This window comes from Atta cephalotes (assembly GCF_000143395.1).
Source record: "Atta cephalotes unplaced genomic scaffold scaffold00072, whole genome shotgun sequence".
Classification (NCBI taxonomy): domain Eukaryota; kingdom Metazoa; phylum Arthropoda; class Insecta; order Hymenoptera; family Formicidae; genus Atta; species Atta cephalotes.
The window spans coordinates 202190-221982 of NW_012130136.1; the positions used below are offsets into that span (position 1 = coordinate 202190).

The window sequence follows — 19793 nt, forward strand, 5'->3', positions numbered from 1 at the left end:
GAGAGAGAGAGAGAGGGGGGGGCGGAAGGAGTCACATGGAAGGGACCATAGGTTCCCGCCAAGGGTTCGTGGCATTTACGGGGATACATGCGTGAGGACAATAACGATGACGTAATTATGGACGGTTAGGGTAATAACACTGTCTGCGAGAGTACAATGGAATGCGACTGCGATAACGGTCGCATTTCGTGCGATACGCATTATCTCTCGAACAGGGTTTCTCAATTTCCTCTCCGACGTGATTTTAATTACATGGATTTGTGACGTTAGTGTAGGCATATATATGTCAAAATATAGAACGTCGTGTTAAGGGTATTTTACAATGTGTCACTTCGTAAGTCACTCACATATAAGCATACCTAATACTGTCGACACGTTGTAACAACGTTGCAATTGTTGATAACCTCTAAAAGTGAATCAGTGCGTTAGTGCTACATAATTAATTTAATCATTAGCGAATATTTTTCAGTAATAATACATTGATTCTCACTTTTAGAAGTTATGATTTCTGCAGATTGAAATGTATTTCAATCTGCAGAAATCACAATCTCTAAAAGTAAATCAATATATTATTATCGAAAAATGATAAATATTCGCTGATGATTACATCAATTATAAGTGTAGCATTGGAAATATTAAGAATAGGAATAAAAATTAAAACTCTAACTTATCAGAAATGTATTATTTTCGTTGTAATCAATTTCGAATAGAATTTGAAATTTTAATATTCCTATTTCTAATATTTGTTCCAGTGAACAGGCTCAATAGACTTAAAAGAATACGCTACTGTGTGGGTGTGGTTCTCTTTCTTAAATTTGACCAATAGGACAATAGTAGAAAGAGAATTTCGTATACCTACATATTTACTTTCCTCTTTCTAGATCCACCAAGATGAAAGATAAAAGAAAATTCGCCGCATGTTCCATCCAATACTATTGTATATGTCGATGCTTGCGCTCGACTTGCGACGCATCGTAGAATAACCCTTAAAGTTTCGACGTCTGTGGATTCGACAATACAACTTAAGCTTATGCAAAATTAAAAATTTTATGATCGAAGGTGTGAAGATTTAAAACTATAAAGCTTTTTCAAATCTCAAGAATTTTAAAATCCAAGAACTCTTGAAAGTATAAAAATTGAAATACCTTTGGATCAAAACGATTCAAAGACGTTTGTAGCATGCAAAGAATAGAAAATGCTCTGAAGATCTAAAAGTCTTATCTAATCTGAAAAATCAGAGAAAATCTTTGAAGAATCAAAGGTATAAAAAAGCGCTTGACTGTAAACATTCTGAGGCTCTTGAACTTTAATAGTTGAAAGATATAAAGATACAAAAGTAAGAAATAAATAAATGATTATTATTTGTCATTATGAGTCTATTTAACTATCCTTGGTGACCAATTCTACATAAATGAGAAACACTGTAACGCACCCTCTCGTACCACCCACTTCCTGCAGGATTCCCTTTATTATTCTCCTCTTAGGTCGCGTCCGCGAGTATATCACTGCCAAAACGACGGCGGGACAGTTAGCATATTCAACGTTCGCCAAAACCGGTGGCATAGTCGACATGGCATGCTGCACCACGTCGGGACACAGCCGGATGCGAATTGGTGCATCTCGTGAAAGACGCACCGTGCGTCTATCCCGCGTTGCAATGCAGCAGCCTCGTACTTTCGTAATTGAATCGAACCGATCACGAACAATGGTATGTCGGGTCCTCGCTCGATCCTCTTCAGTGCGAGATAGAATCATCATATGTTCGCCTACGTGTTTATGTGCGTGTATTTTTGTGTGTGAAAATGTATGAAAAAAACGATTTTGCTGTAGTATTTAAAAATTTTGCTAAAATATAAATCTGAAAATAATTTTGTTGCATTATCAAAAGAACTATGTAGAACACGCAAATTGATTACTAAAATTAAAATTTTGCAGTATTGTTCATCATGTTTAAATTTCCTACGTAATTATTTTAACAGTTCAACAAAAGGATTTTCAGATCTCTACCTAAATTTTTAGATACTTCAGCAAAATCGTTATTTTTATACAAACGAGTAAGAGAGAGGAAGGATATTTACATTATTTATTCATCATATTTCTGTGCTTTCGGAGATACACAAATGTTGTTTCCATTCTCAGCTTTTTAGCGTAACGTTCATAACGAAAAGATGCTCGAGATTGAAAACTCATGCTTGGATGATCTTATTCATGCGACTAAGTGAGCGATGTTTATTATTTTTTAGATTTAAAGATATACGAACGAACGTTTTCCAGATTAAACGAATATCTCGACTAACGATTTATAAGTATGCATACAGATATTTATTTTATACGTGAAGGATTTTTTTTAATCGAAGAATATGCGCGACAATACGGCTTGTTAAAAGTTAGATTTCATCGATCTGAATAAAAAGAACTTCTCGGACGGAAAAGCTCGAGGATCATTCATTTAGTGGAATAAAGTCTGCGCGTGCGGAGCTGCTCCGGACCGGAGGATCGATTAGTATTCATATTATGCGCGAGATCTTCGTAAAAGAGCTTAAGTCTCGCGCAAATTGAAGAACGTATCTACTAGCCACTTATATTCTGTATCTCATTAAACTCGTAAGCTGCGATCATCCACATCGGTCTGACGAGTCTCACGTAAGCTCGCGAGTCGGAATATCATTAAAAACTCGCAAGCAACTCTGTAAAACTCGAAAATTCGAAGGATCGACGATTCGAAGAGTTCCTTGGCGAGGAGAGAGAATTCATGTTAAAAAAACCTAAAATCCTTTGTATGAATGATCGAAAGCTCGCAATTTGTTTGCATGTCATCGTGTCACGTCAAGTCGCATCACGGGAAGTGTTATTGGAAGATTCCGTCAATGCCTGCAAAGGACTCCTAGCATTGTTACATTGTTAAATTAATTTATAATATCAAATTATATGCAATTTAAGTTATTTTTAATCGTATCTATATAGGTCGTCATTGCCCCTATTCAACATATTAATTTTTATTAATAATAATCATTTTAATTAATTTAATTAAAAATAAAATTAAAGAATTTAATTCGAGAAAATGCATTAAATTTGACTAAAATTTAGTTTATTATCTAAGTGTATATACATTAACATGACCGTTATTTACTTTGAAATTAATCAGAAATGAATGACTACATATGACAGTGAGAAAACTAACAAAATGTTAACTGAAAAGAATAATTCACTGCTCCTTTGATATTTAACAGTGTATCTCGAAAACGATGTTCTCTCTCTTTCTCTCTTGGTAAGGTGAATGCTTGCCGTCGCCTGATGACCTGTCATCACCAATTATAACCCATTCAGGCCCACACTGTGAGTTAAATTATCCATAGATCGGGCCGGACTGTCCCTTCTGACTACGTATGTAGAAACAACGAACGTGAATCAGTGACTGTGTGCCCTCTCGCGCTCTCCTCGTATCGCATCCCTGTCCTCGCATCGCCAGCGTCGCGCCCCCGATAATTCGTCGAATCGCAGACGAAATTGCAGCGGCGCATATAATGCAAGCAATATCGCATGCAACACATTGCAAAGTGTTGCACTAGCCGTTCCTCAGTTGCCGCATACAATAGCATCCTGATTACTCACGAGGGTTTTGCACAAGAGTGTCTCTAAAATATAAGCTAATCAATAACGTAAAAAATCTATACATAATTCTGTAACAATAAAGTATTATAGCGAATCAGAATTAAAAAATATTAAGCCGTTTAATTTGCTCTTTATTGAAAATCTCAATGACTACGTCCAGTAAATAAAGCAGCTTTGCAAGTGTTGTACAATTCAATAATGTGATTTTACTTTAGTTTCTAACTGAATCTAATTGTATAGATCAAACATACTAAAGAATTTTACAACAATTGCAAAATTGCTTTTTCTGCTGAAGCTATTGAAGATAAAAAGACTAACCTTTTTACCTTTTAACTTTTGTCTTGATTGAACTAATGTTCTTGGATATCTATTGCCGAAAACGGAATTTAGAAAAATCAAGTTGTTTTGAGAAATTTTATAGATGGACCACTGGACGGACGGACAATCAAATTACTGTGAAATAATAAAGTAGTTTGCTACGCTACATTACTTTAGTAAAAGAATCAATAAGTGAATTACTTATATATGGAGCAATGACATCAAATATTTTAAAGGAGGAAAGAGCTTTTACAGATATTATCACAAGATATTCAACGAAGCGAGCATTCTCGAGCGATGTTCGATTTATCTTGCAGGTCTTGCCTTGTCGCATTATTTTTCTTTGGTATCAGAGCTATTTCGCTACGTCGTATTGTTGTTGGTTTCACCTGCGCGCCAGCGAATGCAAAATTAAACATCCCTATGTCCGAGGTGTGCGAAGTCGAAAGAGATTTATTCACGAAGACGTTCCATGGAGATTTTATTCAAGAACGTTATTGTCCTTGAATTGACCGAAAACTCTCATAAGTTTCATTCGTTGCAAAATTAAAGGACTGAGATTGTATGTGAGAGAAGAGAAATAAAAATTTCTTTCTCTCTCAAAATCAGACAGAATTTCTTCTTTTCAGATTAAGCTTAAGTAAATCCTAAGTTCTTTATCTTCTCTTTTACTTAAATATATATGTATATCAAGAAATATCTTCATGGAATTTTTACGAATGTCGTAACAATTCTTTCATAATTTTAAGAAGGAATATTCTACAAATTTTTATAAGATGATGTCTATACAATTTTAACAGTTAAATATCTTACTAATCTATAGAATTATAATAATATTCAATCTCCAAGTGTTGAATTATCTCCGTTGTATGTACATATACTTGAGATTTCGTAGATCCGGCACTTAAATTTCACGCCTTCGTGCCATCCTTTTGCTACACGCGAAGGTTTAATTCTAATGATCCCCAGCAGCCATGTCTAGCAATCTTCCCGTCGGTGTTCCCAGTAATATCCGTAAGTGCATCCCGCGATTTTCTTGTGCGCACCCTTCTTGCCGATGTCTTGTCGTGTCGCGAAAGGGAGGGAAAGGGATGTCAGGAAAAAGGAGAACCGGTCGTATATATTTTTTAAGACACCCGGAGACGCGGTGTTAACAAGCAATGACTGCAACGGCGAAGACGTAGGCGAAGAAAGGCACATGTTGTGTCAAAGTAGTGATGGTCTAAGTGTAGCGCGAGGCTGCATCCACTCTACCTAATTGCTGTTTTCCATATAGTCATATATGTGTGAATGTGCTTTGTGAAAATTCCCCGTGGGAAATATATTGTATTATGTTATTTACTATTTGTGCAATCCACATACAAAAGCATATATATTTAGCTATGGAGAATATAAAGAGCCCGAACAGGTTAAAAAAGAGATACAAGTACGAAAACGTCAGGTGATAAGAGCGAGACTTACTATCGTCGTAAGATAAAATTAAAAAAAAGAAAATATACGACTGAAGGAACTTAATTCGGTCGATCTTTTTTCTGGTTAAAAGAGAGCGTTTCCGGTACGATATTTTACTTTCTTTGATACTGAAATTTTAACTCTTTAATTTCCGGTTGTTTCATTATAATTCCCCTCCTGTTTCAACAGGAGAATTCTATTTAATTCTTTAGAAGAAAAAAAGAAGAATGCAGAGGGATTTAAAAATTTTAGTACCAGGCTATGATTTCGCGAATTAAGAATTCAATTTTACATTGACCCGATTTCTCCGTCGCGGCTTTTTAATTCGCTTGTTTATTACATTGCTGTTACATGTTTACTCGCCATCGTCATTGCGACGTTGCAATTTCGTTGGAACTCAACGTTACTTGAGAAACAGCTATCGGATTTCCTGGGAACGAACTGAAGGCATAAACAAAGTAAAGCCGATCGTCCGATTCGTTTGTTTGTTATATAAAAATAACCAGGGTTTGTTTGTCAACCGTCATATACGGATCTGGACCTGTGTCGCGGAAAAGAATTGGAAGGATGAGATAAGAGAGGAGAGAAGAATTCTCAAAGAAAACAACGGTTGCTAAATTTATCAGCTTTCATTCTCCTATTTAATATCTTTGTTTTCGTCTTTAATGAATATTAAATATAACATTTAGAATTTATGAGATACAATTTTGGACTTGATCAAAATTTGAATTAATTTTCTTCCTTTTAAGTAGACGTTCTTCATTTTTTTTAACATTATTTACATTCAATATTTAAGAAACATGTATTAAATAAATTCGATTGAGGGACAAGAGGTACCAAAATGAGATACTAGATTTAGTTCCTTTTATTTTACAAAAAATTTTGTTTCTTTCTTAAAAAAATTTTTTATATTTTTATTATGTTTTAATGTAATTAATATTCGAAATTCGCAATTTAAGATTTTTGTATTATTTTTTATGGTTATAATATTGTTTTCTTTTAAACATTTTAAAAATCTCTCACGTCGCTGAAAATCTCTCACGTTCTCAGTTTGACACCGACATTCTCCATAAAGATAGACGAACGGAGTACCAGAGGGCGAAACGCTCATGCAATGCAGATCGTTAAAGCAACCTCGTCGTGCCGGTGACCCGAATGTGGCTTATGGAGACAAAGCACAGTAAGGCGGCCGGGAAATGGAGGAAACGGGAAAAGAGCCGGCGAGGAAGCGCTCACGAGAGAAACGAGCGCCCATGTTCGTTTCCGTTTTCTCTCTCTCTTTCTCTCCGCAATTCGTCTCTTCCGATTTACTCGCGCGGATCCGCAGTGGGTGACGTTATTCGCAGGAAAATGTTGATAAACCGGGTTTCCCAGTTTTACCAAATTACATTCTGTTTAACATAACGGCTTTGAAACGTGTCACTTTACGAGTATCTTTTTTACTCAAATGGGTTTTGTAATATTTTTACGATGACTGTGTCATAGAAAAATAATACTGATTCTGAAGAGTTACTTTTAGAGTGTTAATCCTAGACTGTAATATCAGTACGTAAATTTTACGTACAAGTGAGCGAGATCATTGAGCGCTAAGCTATGCCTTAGTGTATATTAAAAGGTCCAATCTGCCTTGCTAGGGTAACCTACTAAGCTTTTAAAAATTCACTCCGTTATGTATTGTATATCAGTTTAGACTTTTTTAGTCATTAATATTATAACAAAGAACATGATAAGTAATTTTGATTTTTAACCAGTTTTGTTGTTATTTTGTTCTATTATACATTTTATTTAAGTGTATGAAGAGACAAACACTATGAACTATATATTTCATCATTATAATGTGCTTATCCTTTCTTTCCTTTTAAATTAATTAGGTCATTTGTATTTATAAAAATTTAGATCATAAATATTTTGTTATTAAAAGTGTGAAATATATGAAACTTGTATTAATTAAAAGTGACCTAGTTCCTTGTATGTAAATTTATCAACAACAATACTGTGTCATTCAACAGCGATAGGTGATTAGGAGTTGCATTTGCATACATTCGGCGGTAAATGTGACCATTCGCTTTTCGTTTTTCCATTACGTCGAACGCCACACGATCTCAGTACTTTTAAATAAAACTCGGGATCGGATAGCCGCATTCGGTGCTAAACGCGGCACTGAACAAGAGTGTGAATGCGCGAAGTTAAGACGGGATAGAAAATAGAATTGACGATAGTAGAGGCACCGCAATGGTGGACGAAGATAGCGATGAGGATGTACGGATGGGAAGAGAACACGACTCTGATTAGCATACAAACTACACGCGGTCGTGTCGGTTCTCTGCGTTCTGATTGTGTGCGCAGTGCCGTAGCTAAAGTTGCTGAATCTTATGGCGAAAAATTAGATTTACTGCCTTCCTATCTAAAAACAAAATATTATATACATTATAGGTAATTAATAAACTATCAAAAGCAAAATAAAATTAATAATTAATTAATAAAATTACTTTGTAGCATAACAATACTACAAATTAAGTTACTCTGATATTAATCCATCAAGTAAAGATAAAAAAAATATAAACAAAATGAGATAAAAAATATATTTAATACAAGACAATCTACGTTCATAATTAATTTCTCTATGTAAAAATTTTTTTATACAAAAAAAATCGACTTTAAATAAAGATCTCGTAAAAGAGACTGTTTGTCTTAAATTTAAATCGCTTAATCTTAAACTTAAATCACTTTCACTCAGAAATAATGGTTATGGTTCTGCGCTTCGAAGGAACAAGCACCGAGAGATCCGCAATAATATGGAGAACCAACGACCAACACGAGGACAGAGAAGAACTGAGAGCGTGTGAAACAGCGCAGAGAAATGCCGAGAAAAGGAGGCCGATGCCACCCACAAAGCAACGAGCCGCGAGACTCCGCAACACTCGAGACGTCACGCTCGATAATGGACCATAGCCATTACGATAAACGCGAAAACAGAGTCACGATTGTCCCGAATGGTAGAAAAACTCCGCCGATTTTTCGCAACATGGGAACTTGCATAGGAACGATATGGAAATCGGGATTATTGGGTTCAATTCTATATTCTTAATAATTGAAAAGAAATCTATAAAAGAGTAGAATAAAATTATTTTTTAATTTTTTAAAGAATAATATTCGATATGTTCTTAAAATTATCAATTATATATATATTTATACCTACTCTACCTTTCAAATTTTTTTTATAAAACCTTTATTTATTTAAAACAAAGTTTATAATTATACACTTTCTTTTTAATTATTCTAGGAACTATCTCTTTTTAAAAAAAATATCAGAATTAAAATCTCGATGTTTCTTTTCCATTTTTTGAGTAAATTAAACAAATATGACCGAAATTCTACATAACGTAAAGACGCTTTATAATACCATTTTTATGAGCAATTTTTAACCAAAGAAAATATTTGAAAGTACTCTCTTCTATCAGTTATCTGTTTTATTGGTCGATCCTAATTCGCTCTGGTGTACGAGTGTTCAGCATGAATCTACTTACGATAACCACCCACAAAGGGCAAATATGGGGAACCGGTAATACTTGAGATATTAGCGGCGTGGTTGTGTCGATAATGACTAGGCATTACGATAAAACGCGCGAAAACAGGGCCACCGTTGTCACGACGAGTGTGCCTTCGAGAGTCGCTGCCATAGAACCGCGTTCAGTCGTGAATGCGAGGCACTGTGCTGCCCAAAATTGTCCTCTCGATGCTTTCTGGCCTGATGTTCATCGATCGATCAGATAGGACCACGAGAGATTCACTGCTCATTAGCGGAGAGTTAATCGTGGGTTAACAATCCGTTCGAATGATCCAGAGATCGGATGACGCGGACGGTCAGACAAAACCAGTTAGGCGAGAGATGTGTTTAAGATTACAAGCGGAGCGTGCAAGGCAAATATTAACCGATATGATTGGACGGATTCGTGTCTTCGTCCATGCACAGGAAATTCATGTCGCTGACATTATCTCCGTTTCGCAAATTCCTTGTATAGATTTTTTGAACCTTTTTGGTTTTACAAAGAATTGTGACGCACTGTTTTCTTATTTTGTTCAAGATTAAATGAAGAATGAGCGTCTGTCGTTTGAATTTATTAGAGAGAATTGAAAAGAACGACAAGCTGGTTCGGCAAAGAAGTCACAATTGTGAAAAAAATTGCGTGGTTTCTCATACGAAAAAGTATAGCATTTGAAAGTGTGTAGGAAAGTTCCCGCCCTTCGAATTGTCAACTTCTCCACGCGTCTCCTATTCGTCTTATCGAGCCGTTCCATTTTTTACCGCGCGTCCAATCAACGTGCGACAACGGCGGCGCAACGGCGGAGCTTTCGCCTGCGGCTGTGTCCGTAAATCTCCCAAGTAAGCCACCCCGGACGTCGGTAAATGTATTTTCCCGTGTCCCGCGGATCTACGAAATCGTGCCGACTAGCATGAGCCACCGTGTCACAAATTACTGGCGCGTTGTTCCGCTGTCGGCGGTACGTAACAGCGCCTGGGCGTACGCCCATTTCAGGAATGGCCTATTTCTGCTTTAATTTAGGACTCACTGGAATGCCAATTAGGCGTACTGTTCTCTCGTTGAAACTCTATGGCAAAGGTCGAAATGCACGTGAGACGATTTCTAAGTTGCCTCATATATTTCTAAAGTGTCATGTATTTGCAAAGAAGAAAAGTACGCTCCAATTTCTAAAATTTTCAAAGGACGAGCGACGAGACAAATCCTGTGTCTGAAAGAACGGAGCGAAACATATCGTGCGAATTTCTAAAATTTCGGGAGAGAACGGTCGAAAAGTTCTTGGCTACCGCTGTGTTTTAAATAAATTACCTACTATGGTTGTTTGTAGATTAGCACGTGGTACTGCGAGCAAGAACCAACGTTGTCTGCGGCAGACTGTATAGTGAAACCAGGCGAAGCTTTGTTTTTGGCTAATTTAGGGCCCATTAGTGCGACGATGTCATCCTATTTCCTTCCTCTCCGCTTGTATCTCAAGATGGCACGGATAAAAATTCGAGGCGAAAATTCAAATGGAGAAATAACCATGGCGTTTTATTTATTATGCAACGTCATCTCCACTAATTATTATATATAACGATATTACGCGCAGTCGCCTTTTTTTTCCGCGAGAACGCAAGATGGCATCCTCGTTAATTACGAAGTCATCATCTAATCTCACCGCGACCTAGATCTAGATGCACGATATGGGAACCAGAGCCACAGGCTGTCGGAAACACGGTTAGGTATTAATTAAAGTGGCAGGCTTTCTCACCGCGTCTTTGGGTGCTCCATTTTCGGGTAATTTAGGATATGTTCAAGAGCAACGCTCTCATCTCAGCAACGTGCTCTCGATCGCTTCGTTCATTAATAGAAAAGTGGGAAAATTACATAATCGTATCATAAAAACTCAACTGACTACGTAAACCCACTGTAGTTATGTGAAAATTCTGTGAGAACTGCTTTTAAGTTTCTTAAGACCAATTCATTTACTCAAGTATCTATTTTCTTGTACATATTTAACGTATACATACTGATTTATTGTATAGAAAGAATGAGTTTGTTGAAGTATCTGAAATTTAGTTATAGATACAGATCTGAAGAGAATTTTGTTGCATCATCAAAATAATTACGTAAGAATATTATGATGAGTAATACTGCAAAAAGTTGGCATTCTAGCATTTGAATATGTCTTACATAATTATTTTATAAAACAAAATTATTTTCAGATCTGTATCTAGTTAAATTTTTAAATACTTTAACAAGATCGTTCTTTCCACGTTAAATGTACAAGAAAAATGTTTAGTAAAACCGTCCTATTCAACATTTAAGAAGCAAGATTTTTTTAATCTTTCTAATAATAATTGCAAAAATTGTAAACTAATATATAATGCTATTAATAATATATAATGCTATTCAAATAGACTATTATATCATTTTTGACAGAATGAGCGCATTTTTGAAAGAAACATTGAAGGAGCAAGCTTTAAATCTTTTTAACAATAATTGCAAAAATTGTAAAGTAACATATTACAGAATGCTATTCAAACAGACCACTATATTACTTTTGACAGAATGAGTGCATTCTTGAAAGAAACATTTAGGGAGCAAACTTTAAATCTTTCTAACAATAATTGCAAAAATTGTAAAGTAACATATTACAGAATGCTATTCAAACGGATCACTACATTATTTTTGACAGAATGAGTGCATTTTTAAAAGAAACAGATTTTTGACAGAATGAGTGCATTGAAGGAAACAGAGACTTTACTAAATCAAAAATCGATATCTGACATTTTGACCATCGACTACGGTACCCGTAACATTTTCCGAGTAGACCTAAAGCTCCCCCTTGGTGCGGCTTACCGCGCTATAGATCATCGTCCAGTATGAGAAGGCAGAACAACCGGGGCGCTGTCGAAAACAAACCGATGGATGCTCAAACGCTCTTTCCTCGTCCTACCTCGTTGTTCTATTTTTGTTAATTTTGGAGCAATCGGTAACGCTCTCTTTCATTGTCGCACAACTTCGCCCTTATTCGCTCCCCACGTGGTTGTCCCTTTCTATTTCTACGAATCGCGCAAGAATCCGGAGGCGGCCTGTGCTCTCAATTCCTTAAAATATGGTTACATGCTGAATGACCTCGAATGTCAAAAATACGAGGCTGCATGATGTCACAGCGTGAAAGAAAAGGTCGTTTTATTGTAAGAAACGACTATTGACAGCTCGAGGACTTCGCTGCAGAGATTTTTACCATATCGTCATACTTGTTGGTATGATATCGTCTGACTAGTAAAAGAAAACGATAACAGAGAAATTTACTTACTTCCAGAAAACGACGGATACAATCGCGGCCATTAGTAGAAGGACTACTGCGCAAGTGATGATTAGGGCAGTGCTTTGCAACGACGGGTTTGTATGATAGGAGGCGTCGATCATCTGAAAAGAGAGAACTATCGTTAGAGCATATTCAAATAGCTTACAAATATTGGGTTGTCCGGAAAGTTCGTGCCGACTAAACCTATATAATTTAATAAATGTATACTAAAATTTAAATTTTCTGCGTTTCAATTTTCCTTCAACATCGGCACGAACTTAATATCTATTTACAAATGTCTATTTTGTAAACAATATTATTATATAAGCTGTTTATGAAGACTTGCTTATCGAATGTGATATATGACGAATTGCAATATATGGCGCGGATATTTATATCGTACATGGAAAGAATTTTGCTGAAATATCTAAAAATTGAGCTAGATACAGATCTGAAAATAATTTTGAGCTATTAAAATAATTATGTAGGAAATTCAAGCATAATGAGAAATGCTGCAAACAATTTTTTAATATTTTAGCAATTAGCTCGAACGTTCTACATAATTATTTTAATTGTTCAACAAAATTATTTTCAAATCTGTATCTAGTAAAATTTTCAGATATTTTTAAAACCATTCTTTCCTTGTAGAATAGTTGTGAGAATAGTTTTATGTCGAATTTTTAATTATCTATTTTGTGTTTGTCGAACGAATTTTGACACTTTAAGGTGACTGGGAAAACCGGTTTCGTCGACGATGACCGATAATGAGATCGCGGATATAAATTTTCTCATTTTCTCACCGAAGAGAGTTACAAAAAGGGCATCGCGCAGTATGGTATTATGCGATGCCGCTGTGTAATTATGCGGCCGTCGCGGGTACGATAATACCGGAAGAGGCGAATTAATCGCCGTGGAAACAGCTTCATTCGTTCATTCCGACAGACTTAATCGAGACAGCGAGCAGCTTTGTGCTGCCGTCGTCGTGAAGATGTGCTTTTACCCTGAACATGAAGGGAAATCTGCACGTTAACCGCCATTTGCGCAACAACATGAATTATTACTTACACCTCCGCTTTTATTTCTAGTTTATTCTTGTATACATAGTATTATTTATCGCTATCTTTATATTTGTGGCATTTAATATTTAAAGAGCCAAGACTGCTCAGCCATAGTTGAGCCAAGCATATCTATGCTATATTTACAGGGAAAATAATTTAATGCTTTTATAAAGAAATGTTGGTGAGTTTTTTTGTAGCTACGATCTCCACACATTAAAGTTAATTTCTTAAAATAATTTATAATTTATAACGTGAGTTATTTTACAATGCATATAAGGAAAAAACAATTCTAAAAATTTAGCCAGATGCAAATTTGAAAATAATTTTGTTAAACTATTAAAATAATTATTGCACAAAGTTTAAATATTCTAGCAACCAGTTTGAGCGTCCTACATAATAATTTTCATCTAGCTAAAATTTTAGATATAGCAAAACTGTCTTTTCCGTGTAACGAAAACCTGATATATGGTAGTTCAATAGAAACTTAAAATGGTTCAATTAAACTCTTATAAAAAATTCAAGAATTAATTTCCCGGAGTTTTATAAGGATTAATGATTTAAAAATTCATTTTTCTCGATATTCCGTAAAAAGACTTCCAGCGGATATCCTTTGCGGATGATGTCATTCGAGATAGTTACGATGCAGAAGGAGGGAGGATTGCGAAAGGGCCGATCCGGGGGATCAATCGTGGATCCTTCATATCGATAACCACGCGAAATACCATAACCCTCATTTACGTCTCTGCACGGGGAGGTATGAAGAGTAAAGGAGACACAGGAGGTGGAGAATTTCGCGGCTGAAATTCCTCGTTTCTCGAACTGGGTATATTCGATATCGGCGACGGTGGCGTAGCGGAACGCCGGAAATTCGTATCGGAATCTCCAACCCCTCCACTATTGTGACTGGATTCTTCATAAGAGGCACGTAGCTACGCCGGGAAGTGCCCGGGCACACGTGCCGGGTATGATGAACGCAAGGAAAGGAAAGGGAGCGCATTGAGGGAGAGGGGTGAGCTCCTCAGTGTGTTACGTGGGCCGCTTGCGAAAAAGGGAAAGTGATTTTCATGGAAAAAGGATGGGGGTTCTCAGGACTGAAAGATACTTCCGATCAGCCAGATCGGATCCGCCACCATTTCCATTTTCGGTCCCTCGACGTATCGATCGAGAAACATTGTAAGATCGAGATTCTCATTTACCCTGACGATATCCTGAAAGAGGCATGGTTGAGTGCTAGTTGGTTGGAGGGATCGTTAAATATAAGTCTCTCACTAAAGAGGGACGCGGAATACAATAAACGGTGCGGAATGGGATAGATAACCTGCTACGTTATTTGGAACGTCATAAAGGAAGGCAATATCTATCAAAGGCGTGGACAGAAACTTCCCTCATCTGAAGGAAGGATCTCATCCTTAAAAACATTTTCTTTGCTCAACTGGAAGTTTGCAAGGTTCATAAAACTCATTCGTAACATTAGAGTTCGCTAAGATGAACATATTCAATGCGAGGTCGAATGATGAATGAAACGAGCCTGAGTAATGATCGTTATGAAAGAGCGCTTAATTATTTCTCTTGGCTGGGAGCGAAAGTTGAACCTTAATTTGGTCCTTCGACGAAGTTGGCGTATCGCAAATAATTTGCGAAACGGATCAGTTAATTGAAAACTGACGGAAAGAAAATTTCTATTTGTCTCAGGATCAATATTAAATAATATTTAATGATACATATGAATCATTAGAAGAATTATGATATTATTATTTATTTTTATGGACATATATGCCTCTAATGCACCTTCTCGAAACGAGAAAAAATCTCGGATTATCTCTGGCAACTCTCGTAATATTAAATAATTGAAGCGCTATAATAATCGGCCGAGTAGCCGGCTTTTAATCGTCGCTAACCGATAATATTTAGCGTATGTGAAGGTTTAATACACCGCGACACGAGCGTATCTCGTCTCATGAAAGGCGCGATGAGGAATACACGAGCGATGAGATACATTGTGCGGCATGCTATTTGGCAGTGGGCCAAGCAAAGCAGCATTTATCAAAGCCCCTGTAAGCACGTATATAATATACGTGCCACCTATACAGCAACGATTGTGGAAGTGTGGACGTTAGTGCGGTGTTAGTGCCCTTTTGCCTCTACCGTGCTTACTTTCTTTCTTTTTCTTTTTCTGCAAATTTAAATTTTAATTAAAATTTGAATTGGCATTGAAATTTGCCCGCTTATGTAACGAACGTAAAAGTCTTTACGCTCCCATTAAAAATTTTACTCTTATTATGTTGCTCGATGTGCGATATACCATATGCTCGCCTAATCTTACGTATCTTGATAATCTTGATAAAGAAAATTGTTGATTATAGTTCTGCAATATAATCACTTAATAACTATTCTCTCACAGCTAATCATTATCTACTAATTTAATTTAATTCATTTTTTACCTATTTGTTATGCTGATTTTGTAAGAAAATTTTTCTTTTTTATCGTAACGTAGCATACATCTACCTATTTACCTGTCTATCGATCTACCTGTCTGTCTACCTAGTCATTTTTCCTTTTTTTTACTTTTTCTCTCTTTCTCTTTTTCCTTCTCTCTTAACGTTAGCCGAAAGTATCTCGTCCTCTTCTGATCCGCTTCGTCCTCCGCGCGGTGGCTCATCGCTCATCATTACCGTGATATTAATGGCGTTGGCTAATGGATTCAGTTGAGAGAGACCAGCGTCAGTAAGAGATTCCCCCTTCCTCTAAGTGATCACCTCTCTTCATCTTTCCCTTCCCCATTTTCCTGGCGCGGTAGAATTTGGAAAATAAATACCGATAGCATGCCGTGATGTATTATGTCATTCTCACTAGAAGATAGACTCCGGAAAAGACAAGGAAGAGAAACAAAATTCGCGCTCGAATTCTTGAAAATTGAGAGCGGAGGGATTTCTACGTGAGAGGTAACGGAAAATAGTGGAGAAGAGAAGTGGAAAAGTCATCGAATATCACTCTGCCGCTGCGAAGAGAAAACATATCGCGCGATGCACCGTGTTAGTGACGCATAATGTGGTTGCACTTGCAGCTGCATGCGGTTCACCACGATACTCCCCACTCCGCCCGCGGTAAAATGTACACGAGAATGAATAATATTCTAGATACGTTTTTGGGAAATTACGTGATTACAATCACGCTCACGAGATTAAACAGAGCAATTATCGAATAATTCATCATATCATAAATTAATTTATGTACATGTGTGACTTCTTGTTCGCGTTATTGTGGATTTAAATTAATTTTGCGATTTCTCTTAAGAATAAAATGAATTTTTGGACATCGTAAATTAGTCTACCCGTTACTTAAAATAAATTTATGAATACTAAATGATGAGAAACGGCTTTATGAAATTGAAATTTTTATATTCAACGATATGTTGTATTTTCCGTGGTCTTTTGTGATATGTATTTTGCGAACAGGAAAGAGCGACACCGCCAAAGTCGGGCATGGACAACGCATACGAGCTTCCGGATTTACACGGCAGAACATAGGGCGAATCGAAGCTCGAGTAACCCGACGCCAGATCCAATTAATGTGTTCCTTGTGGAGCCTCGCACGTGTAGCGCAATGAACGTAACAACGGTCGTAATCGAACGGAACTGGATCATAAGAGAGGGTGAAAGTTCCCTGATTGCGGAAGCGGATAGTAGCGACGGGAAAGGGATACGCGATGGTGTATTTAGGTTCGGATCTTCGAGCTTCATATGTCTGTATATATGTCCAATTAGCTTTTTTTCCCATGAATTTTAAGACATTTAAAATTTGACTTTTTTTTATTTTGTTAAGTAGAAATAATATTACTTTATAAAATTAGCATTAACCAATTTTTATGCGAAATAAATATAAGACTCAAGTCCATTTAAGGCATAGTTATAAGATATCCTATAAATTAAACTCTTATCAGAGAAAATTTGAGATCAAATTGAGCCTTATATGGACTGCAACTGAGCAAGCTTAAGTATAACTATCTTGGGGAAAAAAGTGGAATCCAAATCTAGATCCTGCATGGGCCGTGACTAAGAAACTTAAGTTGAACTATCCTAAATAGGCGTGAGTTTGATAAACCTTTACTTTAAATGCCTCAGTAATGCCCATATAGGGCCAGTATTAAAGTATGGAATTCCCGGATAAATTTCCACACAGGATCAGATGAAGTTGAGAGATAATGTTCTCTGATCGGGCAAATATGATTGCAGGCGGAGAGTAAAGTAGATTTTCTGCGATCGCGACGAGTGATAACAAAATGTTTAGCGCTAAGGAATCGAGAGAAACTTCTGTCTGCGACTCATGAAGGTAACTTCGACTATTTGCGAAATGTACTCAATGTCGCGTGTATATTTTTGTCGGTGTACCATCACATGAAAGTTGAAAGATAGCATTTTCTGATCAGCAACGATATATCAATTAAACGGAGTTCGTTCGACGCGTGTACGCACACAAGCGTGTAGCGACAGAATGGCGCGAGGATCGATCGATCCTCGTTCGAGGATTCCCTTCGCTGTCGCGCACGAGAGTGGAGAAGCGATAACATCGCGGGATTGTTTATGGATCGGTGAGCGACTACTGTTCTTCGGCGCCGCCGGTCGCCTATCGCGCTTCGGCGGGCTAGCTAGACGATGTGTGCATTATTGGATAGACGTCATCTGCTCCCGTTGAAATTGCTCGTCTCGTGGAATAGAAAAAAAGAAAAGGAAAAAAGGACCGTTTTCAACGATTCGTTCATCGCGCGCGCAATCGGCTCGCCGATGCGGAATTCGCAGTAAGCTCGTTCGCGAATGTAAAAATGTTTCTTCAGCGTGAAATGTGATATACGCCGAATTAATCTTGAGTTCTCCGTATCATTCTTATTTATTCTCATTGAAGCAAAAGACCTGTCAATTGAAATAGGAAATAAATATCCAATTTTTTAAATATCCAATTTTAAAATATAACTTTGATTGAGTTATTGCAATGCTGTGATTAATTGTACATTATTTTATTAAAAACGATATTAGTGGTAAAGAAATTGCGAGCGCCTATCTTGTTAGAAACTCTAGATAATCTCAGATCGGACAGGGTTCTCTCCAGAGGCTTGTATATATCGCGATGGGGGTGGTACAGTATATACGAATGCAGTGGTATCTGAAGAAGCCGATCTTGTTGGTGGACTAAAGATGCTTCGCTTGCGACATCGGAGTTTTGGAATTGCCCTCTCTCCTCCTCCACTCTTTTAATCCGCGTGCTACAACGAAGGTATCGTTCGGCATTTTGATCAAGCACGTTTCGATAAATTAGCGAGCGACCGCTAACGAAGCTCGACCGTACATAAAACAAAGGGGATGACGCAGGGAAGAGACAGACAGTAGAGTTGAATTGGGAGAAGTAGAAAAAGGAGGCTCCCCTTCGCTTCGTATCTGGATACAATCGATATCACGTAATGCGATCTCGCGGCCTGAGTACAGGGAAACATGTATACATATTATATTACCGAAGGTATATGTTTCCGAATACGTATATACGCATACATGTACGCGTGTGCGCGCACGAATAATACACGTCGCGTTATGAATTGAATACTTTGGGGATGCAAAAACAGATAGAAATAGAGGGAGATGTTCTCTATAGATTATACCTTTGTTTCACTATTCGGGATGCTTGTTAGCAAAAAAATGGTAAATTGTGTAAAAATATTAATCTGGGAAGAGTATATTTTTATTTTTCTATTTATGTATATAAAAAATACACAAAGAAACACTGAGAAAAGTGATCTGGTTGGATTAAATAAGTAATTCTGGACATTAGTCGAATCAGAATTTTCTGATTAAATCTACTAAAATTCTAATTGAGATAATAAAATTCTATAATTATTCTCCTAAAAATAAGAATTCTAGTAGATTTTATCAAAATCTCATTGTATCAACCAGAATTCTGATTATCTCAATTAAAATTCTAATAAAAAAAATTTATCAGAAAATTCTGATTCGTCCATTTTCAACTGGAATTTTTTGTGAGTTTGAAAAATTTATAACATCAAGATATTAAAACTACATAGAAATATACATAACAGAAAATAGGAAAATTGTTTAATTTTAAATATATTTTCGTGTTCCTGTATACTCTTTGAATAACGAAATAATGGTAATTACATCGTTGCTACATTAAACAATACTGATATAACAATAATGTCTAACAATGTCCTGCTACAATTATAATGTCCATGATATATTATTGATTCAGATATTCACCCCCGTGGTTCAATTGCAAGCGACCCCCACAGAGTTCATACACATGTGGGCGTATCCGCGTCTGACGCACAAAACGCAAACGAGCGTACACGCGAGACGTTAAATTCAGTGGCACGGCATTAGCATAAACCGCGGGGGGCAACAATAGCAGGAGATGAGACTACGAGACAGATAGAAATGCACGAGGGAAAAGGGCGGCGGAATGTTGGAGTTGAATCGAAAATCATCTCATTGATTTAACTCTTTCTCTCTCTCTCTC

General features: G+C 36.8%; 1 protein-coding gene across 1 annotated transcript in view; it reads right to left on the reverse strand.

Annotated features, from left to right (window-relative positions):
- The window catches only part of LOC105624084, a 90674-nt gene that overhangs the window by 39258 nt on the left and 31623 nt on the right, over positions 1-19793 (reverse strand). The window contains exon 2 of the mRNA XM_012205444.1: positions 12226-12338. Coding sequence (XP_012060834.1) covers positions 12226-12338 — 113 coding nt within the window. The remainder of the gene's footprint in view (positions 1-12225; positions 12339-19793) is intronic.